We start from the raw sequence: 11294 nt of genomic DNA, 5'->3' as shown, positions 1-11294 counted from the left end.
TGGTCCCAAATGACCAGTAACACACAATTGAAAGATTATAGATATAAGCTGTAGTCAAAACCAGACTACTTTAAAAGAGAGACAGTGGTAAAAGAATTTAGATCATTATTTTAACTTTTTAGATATATACTCTTATTCACTGATAAAGTTAAAAAAAGTGTAAAATAACAGTGTTTAAGTGTAGTAGAATACAAATATATTTAAAAGTTGGAGGGGACTATATAGTTCCCAGATATATATATATATATATATATATATATATATATATATATATATATATATATATATATATATATATATATATATATTATAAGATGTGACTATAGGACATGTCAGGCAGTTAAACAAATTTGGGATATTTCTTGGGAGAAAAAGATGCATGTAATATTTTAAGAGTTTTTTTTCCCCAAATAGTTGGGAAAATACAAGAGAGAAATGGATATATTATTATTCAATAAGAAAACTGATGAGATGCAATTACAATGAAAGTTTTTTTTAAACATCTGTTTGTAATAGAGTTTAAAACCTTGGTGATTGAAAATGGATGGCCCTTTATCTCTGTGCAGTATTTCAGGTACTGTATTTCCTTGGTGAAGTGAGCGAGGATGTTGAGAGAAAAATTCTCTACGTCTCTTCCAGAACTTTGAGTATATCACAAATTAAATATTTTAACTATTTTTGCAATAGTTAGGTCTCACTTATGAGTGCTAATAGCCTCCACTACTTTAGTTATGCATTGGTTTTTGATGATTTTTATACATTAAAACTGTATTTATCTGTAGTTAGATTGATTGTAGGTTATGTTGGCCATTGTGGTTTAAGCTGTAGTAACACATAGTATTTTGAGAGTATAGACTTGGTTTCTAAATATTGCATATTCACTGTCATTGTTAACCTTTAAACAACAATTAAATAAAGTGATCAGTTTCTGTATATTAAATTTAATGAGCACGTGCCTCATGAAAATTTTCATTTAATAGAGAAAATAATGAGAATCTTATCATTGTATCTTTGATTCAGTCATTTTAAAGACCTGGTTATTTAGGGTATTGCTTTTACTCCTATTAGAACATGAAATTTGAACACGGAATATTCTTTATGTGGTTGTATTTTTCTGTGAGTGTATACAACTTACATATTTTCTCACATAGTGAATTTAACTTTTGGATAATTTTTCAAAGAGAATGTCTAGACAGAGTGAAATGGGAAGCTGAAGCAACTATTCAGATAAAAAACTACTTTGGTCTCAAATATGTATGTTTTTCAGAACAGATGTTCATATCCAATTATCCAGAAAATGGCCTCAAATCTACATTTCAATCTCAATGTTCAAAGTAGAACAGGAAAGCATCTCAGAAGATTTTGGGATTAATGAAGTGATTTCTACTCTGGACTTAAACTGGGGTGAGCATGATGAGCAGATTCATGAGGTGGAAGGGACTAGAATTTTGGGACTGTGTGACCTTGTTCTCTTAATATCTTTACATGTTGAAACTCATATTTTTGACCTTTAAATGTTAAGGAATTTAAATAAAATAAATGTAAACCTAAAATTCTAAAAGGCAAGTCTCTTTTTTTTTTTTTTTGAGAGAGAGATGAGATTCTCTAATAAGCAAATAAGATTTTAAGGCATTTAAATAATCTAAAGAGTTGCACAAAATCTCTAATGAACTATAATTTTCAGAGGATGTTATGTATAAAATATACGTTAAGGATATGTAACCAAAACCAGTTCAGAAAAGAAACACAAACTAGGAAGGCAGTGAGATAGGAAAGCTAAAGCCAAGAACAAGTGGAGGTGTGGAAGCTAAAAACAGTGCTAAAGATACACACCTCTCTCTCAGCTACATAAATACACGTGTACATATATATACACACACACAGAGGCTATACATAAACAGACACATGGATATATGCATACACACACACAAATACACACATATATCTAGCCGAGGAGACCCAGCCTAGCCCCAGCCACAACCCCAGCCCCAGCCCCAGCCTCAGCTGCAGTCATCCAAGTGTCCTGGCAACAGCAGCTGCCCCCCAAGCAGCTCAGCAAGATCAAGCACCCAGGTACCCAAGTACCCAGCTGCAAAGTGGCTCCTGCTTTCCCCTCAGCAAGAACTGGGAGCTGCAGAAGCTTTCTGCCACGAAAGACTCGCCAACCCAGGATCCGGAGGAGATGTTTATTCAGAAGCTACACCAGTGCTGTGTCCTCTTTGACTTTGTGTCAGACCCACTTAGTGACCTCGAATTCAAGGATGTGAAGCAGACAGGGCTCAGAGAAATAGCAGAGTACTTCACCCACAGCTGCGATGTTGTTACCGAGGCCATTTACCCTGAGGCCATCACCATGTTTTCAGTGAACCTCTTCCAGACTCTGCCACCTTCGTGGAATCCCACTGGGGCCGAGCTTGTCCCTGAGGAAGAATAAGCCCACCCTGTAAGCCGCCTGGCTCCATCTCCAGCTCGTGTATGAGTCTCTCCCATGTTTCCTTGAGTCTCCTGATTTCCAGCCAAACATTAGCCCAGAAGTACATTGACCTGAAGTTTGTCTTTGCTCTCCTGGACCTGTTAACAGAGGACCCTTGAGAGCCGGACTTTCTCAAAACCATCTTGTACTGCATTTATGGCAAGATTTTAGGGCTCCGGACTGCCATCTGTAGGCAGATCAGCCACATCTTCTACAAGTTCATCTATAAGACGGAGCATCACAGTGGGATTGAGCACTTCTGGAGCTCCTGGGCAGCATCAGCAATGGCTTTGCCTTCTCCCAAAGGAGGAGTGCAAAATGTTCCTCATCTGTGTCCTGCTCCTCTTCACAATGTCAAGTCCCTGAGTGTCTGTCACCCTCAGGTGGCATACTGCCTTGTACAGTTCCCGGAGAAGGAAAGTAGCCTCACTGAGCTGGTGATTGTGGGACTTCTCAAGTTCTGACCCAACACCCACAGCCCCAAGGAGGGGATGCTCCTGAATGAGCTAGAAGAGATTCTGGATGCCACTGAACATTCAGAGTCCATCAAAGTGATGGAACCACTCTTCTGCCAGCTTGCCAAGTGTATCTCCAGTCCCCATTTCCAGGTGGCAGAATGTGCTGTTTATTATTAGAACAATGAGTACATCGTGAGCCTGATAAGTGACAGTCCTGCCCAGGTCCTCCCCATCATTTTCCTTGTCCTCTACAGGAACTCCAAGAACCACTGGAACAAGACAATCTGTGGGCTGACCTACAACGTGCTGAAGCTGTTTATGGAGATGAGTCAGAAGCTGTTTCATGACTGTACCCAAGAGTACAAGGCAGAGAAACAGAAGGACCGGTTCTGAATGAAGGAAAGAGAACAGATGTGGCAAAATATTGGTCCCCAGTGTCCCATGTTCCGAGCTCCTCCGCCACTGCCTCCTGTGTACTTGATGGAAACTGAGACCCCCGCAGCAGAGAACATCCAGCTTCTGAAGAGGATGGTGGAGACAGAGGCTGTGCAGATCCTGAAGGACATGGAGAAGGAGAAGGTGCTGCTTCGGCGGCAGTCAGGGCTGCCCCCGGACGGGTACATCATCACGGCACTGGAGGTGCACAGGCCAGCGGAAGAGAGTCTAACTGCCAGCCCGGAGGCTCTCGGACCTCTTCACCTTCCCGCCGCAGGAAGGTGGGGCCCTGCGGGACCCTGCCCTCGCCCTCCACCCTGTGCTCCCCGCTGGCTCGCGTGGGGCCAAGGCAGTGCCTCTCTACTCTAGGGATAGGGGTATGGCACTTGAAGCAGGGACACCCACAGTGGTCTCTCTTCTCCCCCGGATAAGTCCGTGCCGGTTGGTACAGACAGGCTGAGCACCGCGATGCTCAATGCTCAGACCACTTGGGATGCCTGGTCCCCTCCTGCTCCTCACCCTGCAGCTACCTGAGGCTGCTCTGCGAAATACACCCAGGAATACATACGCTTCTCCCCTCTGCCCTGCAGCCTCATTTGAACTCCGGGTGTCTCTCCCCCTCCCCTGCAGGCATATAAGCAGCAGCAGCAGATGATTCTCACCACAGTTACTGTAAAGCCCCACTGGCCCCTGGAGCCAGTTAGTTGGAGGGGAGCCACCCCTAAAAGCACAAATAGGCCCCCAGCCCCCGCAGTGTGCAGGCTAACGGGGCTGCAGTATTCCTCTTACTTCCTGCTGACCAAGGCAGCGTGGGAGGCAGGAGAAACACAGAGGCTCCGGACAATAGGAGATGAATACAGGGCCCAGAGGGCCAGGGGAGGGGGACGAACACACGCCCTACTCCCTGTCCCCTCTGTGGTGAGCAGCCGCCCTGGGATCACTGACATGGAAGGGGCCTCCCTGGGACTGGCTGCTTTCCTGTGATGGTGGTTCCAAAGCTAGGAGGAAGGAAGCAGGGAGCAGTGCCCTAAGCATGGCTCCCCCTACACCTACTTATTTCCTTGTTTGTGATGACGGTGGGCGGGGTGGGCAGTCCCTCCCTTGTCCCTTTCAGGCACCTTGGAAGGGCAAGGAGCTGGGGAGGGCCAGACCCAGGTTCCGGGGCACAGGCAGTGCAGCTTTTGGCTGGGTAGAAAAGGTACTTTATTCTCCCCGGAGTGATACCTGCTAAGGTGGGTTGGGCTTGGGTTCATGTCTCTGTATGTACAGAATTGAATAAAGTGGATCTCTGAGCAAACGAGGGAGAGACGTAGATACACACATATGTGCAATGATGCCATGATTCTGGAGCATATAGAAAAAGATAATACAAAGATATTTCTCTTTGGGGTAAATAAAAAATAATGTTAAAAGCAAATGAAAAGCAAAGAGCAAGAACTAATCAAATTACATTTGTTACAGACTTTTCCCTCTTGACAAGAATATTCCTGAAATGAACAGAGAAGAAATTCAAAGCAGTAGAAATATGAACATTGAAACTCAAGGTAGACAAAGAGATAAGTAGCCTGTTTCCAAGTCTGAACAGTCTGTTTCCTAGTCTGAGTAATTTATGTCAGTGCACTGATAAATTTTGTCAGTAATGGAAAAGTTACCAGAGAACAGGGGGTTATCGTTTTCAAAAAAAAAAAAAATTACGAAAACTGAAGCTCCATGAACATTAATAAAGATTCTGAGCAAAACGGTCATTAATATTTACAATGGGACCCTTACAAGCAAATGTTACAAATTTTGGATAAGGTTTATAGAGTAACAGATTAGAATGATAGAAATAAAATATACTTTGAATTTAGAAAGGCATTTATGCAATTCTACATGAGATTCTTTTGGGCAAAATACAAAAAGGTTGGTGGATAACATTTCTAATGGGTAGTGAAGATTGGGACCCCTACTGATCAGGATGAAGGCCTCTGGTAGTGTTTTGAAGGGCCATATCCTTTAACAGCTATGTAACATGGCCAGAAGGAATGGAAACATACGTTTCGTGATGAGTTTATATTATCTGATTTCCAGCTAACATCCTACAAGGTGAAATTATTCCAATTTCTCAGACGAGGGAACTGGGTTTCAAAGAGATAATTTTCCTTATAACTGGAGGCTAGTAATTGCAGAACTGGGTTTCAGACTCAGGTCTGCATGACCCTTCTGTTGTCTTTCCTACGAGGACAAAAGCCATCTGTGGTAACATAAATCTGGAAAGTTGTGTTAAAACAATGAATGACAAAATCAAGAGCTGGAAAGTGTGAGATCATGGGTCAGAAGAAACAAAATGAAATTCTTTGGAAATTAATATTCAATCTTAAAAGGTCAAAAATCAATTGAACATGTATGTACAAAATGACAAATCATGTTTTATCAGCAGATGATGTAATAAATATAAAATTTGAGCATGGGCTCTTTTAGTCAATAGTATGGTGATAAAAAATAAGTATAATTTTAGATTGTATTAATGGATATATTGATGAGGCTAAAGAAGAGAATTACACTGTTTCTTCAACCATTAGAGGACATCGAGAGCAGCGTTTTCAATGCTAATCTTGAACGCCATGTTCTAACTGCCAAATCGACATTGTCATCTAATTGACAAACTGACGTATTGACAAATCGGCAAAGACTGAGTGACGTGTGCCAACTGGACTTCTAGAAGAGCAAGTGCTCTCCCTACCACATCTTGTAATTCATAGATGTTTGTTTCATTCCTACACCATTATTGTGCAGCACGGTTTTTCTATGATAGGTTTATAAAACCTTCCAAAAAATACTGGCTAAGTAAGAGATGGAATATTCCAGTCTCATAAGTGGAGCTGTATGAGAGAAATGTTCTAAATGACACATTGGGCTTCAAATTATATTTTTATAACTGGAAAAATATCTACTTTACAAATTGCACAATGTTAGAGTTTTTCAATGAGAATGCAAAAGTGCTTGCATTAATAAATTGTATGAATTTTTTATATCCACGCTTGTTATTGCTGCTAAAATGTGTATTTTCCAAAAATGTTTATTTTCCAAATTTTTATTGTGCTTTTACAAGATGCTTTTCTTTGTTATCCGTAAATGCTGAAAAGGTTCCCTTAAGAAGAATTTTAAGCACAAGTAATTTTTCAGTCAGTGTGAAGTCTACAAATCGAGATGTTATTTATGGTCATACCATATTTTGTGCTTGAAACCTGTCAGCAAATTATTTTCATAGCAATTAAATAACTCAACTATTCATGTCACATTCCAGTCTTTTTCAATGGATATTTGTACCAAAGAAAATAATGTATATATTTTAAAAATTACTGCAAAGAGAGACACCACATAATGCTTAATAACAGATTGAATATAATTAAAACTAGTAACTGTCTTTTTTGCTTTGTTCTTCCAGAACAAGATTATTGGAGACTTATGCAGGATTTTTAAATATAGGAATTACAACATTCAACCATGTAAAGAATGGTCAGATTTTCTCTTTATAAGAGAAAAGTTACTTGTCCCCCTGATCCATACTGGAGCAGCTTTCTTTGTCAAAGTCTCTTCCTCTGAAAGTTGACCCACAGTCAACCGATAAAGGAAAGAGAGATTCTCAAGTGAAAGACTGGCTTATTCAAACCCAGTTTTAGCAACGAACAGATCAGATTTAAGATGCAATGTGACCTCTTTGGATCACATTTCTATTTATAATTCTCCAGCAAACATCCAATGTCACTGTTACCCTCAGCAATCTTTCTTGAAGCATTTTTCCAGAAGTTGATGTCCATGGCTGGTCTTTGGAAACACTCTCAGAATATGTCAAATTTTACAACTTACTTCATGGAGTGTAGGTAGGTATTGATAGTATGTCTTTGTAGTGTACGTTTTATCATTGAAAGTACAGAATAAAGGTTATTTGTAATTTCTAAGATACGTGTAGAATACTAATATATATGCATGTATGTGTGTGTGTATATATATAAACATAGTATATTTGAGTCTCTCCATAAACATCTGTGAAATACTCTTTATTTCTCTTTATAAGAATCCTCTTCATCTTTGCTGTTTGTTAAAACAGAAAAGGATGAGACAAGCTCAGGACATTCTTAAAGAAAACAATGTTTTTAGGATGCACTAAGGTGTCCTGAATTGCTTTAATGGACCCATGGTGTGGACACTATTGCCCAGTCCCTTATAGTAAAATGTAGTCGTTTGCTTACCATTTGGGTGCATAGTCACAAGAGCACCATTTAGGACACTTAAGGATTATTTTACAGAATAACATGACTTATGGAAGAATTATACCAGCTATTTCCAGATAGAATAACTTATCTGAGACTCAGGTATCAGAGAACAGAAAGCACAAATTATGTAAAGAGCAATCTCTGCGTAAGGGAAAGAGCATGATCTGGAGAGCAGAACATCCAGTCTCTCATTCCGGCTTTGCTATGAATTAGCTCTGAGTGTAGAAAAATCAACTGATTTCTGTTTCTCACTCTTCTCCTTTATAAGATGTCAATTTAAACTCCAAAAAGGTATATGTTAAATCACAAGGACTTCAATCACATGAATTTTAATACAAACATATAAAATCAATTTCAAAAATTTTCTGCATATTTTGAAAATGTTTCTAAGAATGAACTAACTATAGGCCTTCTCTAAGCACTTCTATTAAATACAGGTGCCCAATGTAATCTGAAAATATTGAGCATAACTATTCTTTTTTGCAAAAGGGAAACCAGAAAAAGCCTGCTTCCCACAGAAAATTAACAATAGGTGCTCAATTAAGTGTTTTTATACAGTGAACAATATCTCCTTTTTATATAAATAATCAGGGGAGAGATTTTTTTAAGTCTTTTTTTTTTTTCCTCTCCATCACCCCACCTACACACAAAATTCTGTTGTAAAGACATCATTTCTATGAGGAGGTATTCATTGTAGATGGAGAGAAGTCTATGGAAACCTAAGTTTATAAGGAAAAAAACACAGATAATTCCAATCAACTGCACAGTCACACAGATGCCTAATAAAAGCTATCTGACGATATAATGAAATCAATTCTTGACTAAGTGCATACAATTAGCAACTATTTTTCAAGATTCACCATCCAGCAAACTACATTTTTTCATTTTCACATCCCCTTTTTGACATTCATTCGAAATTCTCAAAGTAACATGATGACATTAAAAACATAAATAAAAGTAGCGTTAACTATGGACTGATATTCAACTACAGAAATTAAAATAAATGCAATTAATTTTTAGAGTTCATTATGTTGATGATGTGTAAATCAAAACTGACAAAATGATTGACTTTTAAAAAAAATACCCCATCCACTGCTTTCCCTCCAAAGGACAAAGGTAGCAGAAGAGGAAGGTAGCAAAGAAGGAAACAGGAAGACCTGCTTCAGTGACTGGACATGTGGATTTAATTGGTTAAGAAGTCCAGATGCTAATACTCCTAATAATCAGCCATTCCTTTTGTGTCTTGGTGACGTGTATCCTCATACAATGTACATCGAATGGAATTTTTTGATTTACATCAGATATTTCAAAGTTTCCGTTTTTGAATTCCCCCAGTCTTATATAAGTACTACATTGCCTATTTTGTTTGAACGGTATAATGTTTCCCCCAACATCCAGGGCTCCATGATGCAAAATGTCATTTTGTCGATCTTCTGTTCCAGTATTCACTTTAATTTTTTTAATTATAATTGGATTTTCGAATATAATCACAAAGACATCACCTGTTGAAGGTGATTTCCCCCAGAAGTATTCATCAACACTACTGTAAGCCTTGCTTGCATCGTAATTTTCAAAAACACTCATGTTGGTATATAGACTTGCAGGAGGATTATCAGGGATGTCAAATAACTCTTCTTCAAAATCATCATCCTTTAGCTTATTCTCAGTTCCTTTATATGATGAATAATAACCCATGTGCTGAAAAAGAGACGGTTTAAAACGAATCACATTTTTCTGAGCCAACAAACCCCGGAAATGAGACAATAGCCAATCACAAGGCATTTCTTGATAAAACATTAATAAAAAATGTGCCAAACGTGGGAGATCATGAGAATGATAAAGTTTTCCAATATAGCCAAGCTTAGAGAACTCCAGGGTTACCCAGTAAGTTCCTTCTAGGGATGTAATGACTTTCTTGATGGCAGTTAAGAAATTTTTTGAACACCGAACATCATCTTCAAGCATTACATAATAGTCTGAAATATTGGCACAAAAATTAATCAAAAATGCATAATCTACATTTTGCTTGGAACGAAATCTGACTCTATCTTCTGGATCATTGTAATTTCTTTTAAGGCCATTCAGGATTGGGTAATACTCCTCTGGAGCATGTATAACCATTAATCTTCCTGCAATAATATGGTGGGCAAATTTCTGTGTAATATCCTGGACCATGACCTCACGCCAAGATGAATTAAAGTCTGCTAGGTGAACCACCACTGAAATTTCCTTCAACTCTTCGTAGCTCGATTGCTCAAAAATTGACTTGATTGTCTCAAGTAAATAGTTTCCTTTTTTTCGTTTCACTGATGAAAGTCCAATTGTAAGAAACCCTGAGCAAAAGAATTCAGAAGGAAGACAAATTACATATGAAACAAGTTTTGAATAACATAGAAAAAGTAAGAAAAAAAGTTCTTTTCCCCTTAGGCCTGCTATTGTATCAAGTAAATCTAAGTGAATGATTATGTATAGAACATTTTGTGATTAAAGTATTATGCTAAATATATCAAGGCTATAGTACTCGATACATAATTCATATTTTTATGGAAAAAATGGCATCTTAAGTACAATGATGTATGAGCCCTATTGCTGTAAATGTTTGTTTATGAAATAAGAAATATGGTTTAAAGTGTTCAGCTTAATGTTCTCATATATGGCCATTAGAGAAGATAGATATTTGAATAATAGCCACAGTTTTTTTTTTTAACTTGCAAAAGGAGAAGGGAATTCATCCAGTTAAGGATAACAAACTAGTCTCAAATGATGAAAAAGAAAATTAAAGGCAACTCATTCTTTTAATCATCTTTAAGTTTTTCATAGAAACATGCCATATATTTTCATTTTTCTTTGATCACTGTTATTATCTTGTACCAGAGGAATTTATAATTGGACTTTATAACTTTATTTTGAAATTTATCTAGTATGTTAATTAGAATGCAAACAATATCAAAGCTACCAATCAAAGCTGTATTACTGCTCAAACGTATGGTACATTGTTCCAAGTCATGAATATTATTGCTTTCTTTATTGTGAAACACATTTTATAGTAATTTTGGTGAAATTTTTATTCAGATACTTAAAACCTATAATTAGAAATTAGATACTTTGAGAGAATAAAGTACAACCCTTTGAAATGGCAGCTCGCCTCTGAGAAACGTCAGATGTCTTCTGATGGAAATATTTCCACTTTTTAAAGCTCTGATTCTCACCATGACTCAAAATTGAATAAAATTTCAGAACCACCATTTGGAAAATGGGGAAATGTTTATATACACCAAGATTACTGTTTTAATATAGACACCTACATGATTTGATTTGTGTGATACTGGAAAAAGTCCCTTCCGAGAAAAATCTGTTTACTAGTCTATCAGAGACGTAGAGCTTTACACGTTTTGTTGAAATACCTGGGCTTACAACACTGACTTCTACTGAAAAACTAATGTGTTATCTGCTATCATTAAACTCAAGCCATCAGCCCTCACTGATGCTCAATAACAGCCAATACTTGTAGAACACCTTCTGCATAAAAGGCAGGAGTCTGTGTATTTCACCAGTAAAATGCAGCTTGAATATTCAAAACAGTCTTTTGCAATAGCAATCCTGCTTTATAGATAAGGAAACTAACTCACAGTGAGAGACGGTAACTTGTGCAAAGTATACTACCTTGTAAGT

General features: G+C 37.9%; 1 protein-coding gene and 1 pseudogene across 3 annotated transcripts in view; one reads left to right on the top strand and one right to left on the bottom strand.

The window, feature by feature from the left end:
- Positions 1-304: 304 nt before the first annotated feature.
- Positions 305-4669, top strand: LOC105072059 (serine/threonine-protein phosphatase 2A 56 kDa regulatory subunit delta isoform pseudogene; annotated as a pseudogene).
- Positions 4670-4804: 135 nt separating this feature from the next.
- LOC123616141 (alpha-1,3-mannosyl-glycoprotein 4-beta-N-acetylglucosaminyltransferase C) overlaps positions 4805-11294 on the bottom strand; it is a 588644-nt gene continuing 582154 nt past the window's right edge. For all 3 annotated transcript variants that reach the window (XM_074375319.1, XM_074375321.1, XM_074375320.1), the window contains one exon: positions 4805-9955. In XM_074375319.1, coding sequence (XP_074231420.1) covers positions 8814-9955 — 1142 coding nt within the window. In that variant the 3' untranslated portion in view covers positions 4805-8813. The remainder of the gene's footprint in view (positions 9956-11294) is intronic.

The sequence above is a fragment of the Camelus bactrianus genome, chromosome 12 (assembly GCF_048773025.1).
Source record: "Camelus bactrianus isolate YW-2024 breed Bactrian camel chromosome 12, ASM4877302v1, whole genome shotgun sequence".
NCBI lineage: Eukaryota > Metazoa > Chordata > Mammalia > Artiodactyla > Camelidae > Camelus > Camelus bactrianus.
Note: the sequence above shows the minus strand (reverse complement) of the source record. Positions and strands in the feature narration are given on the sequence as shown.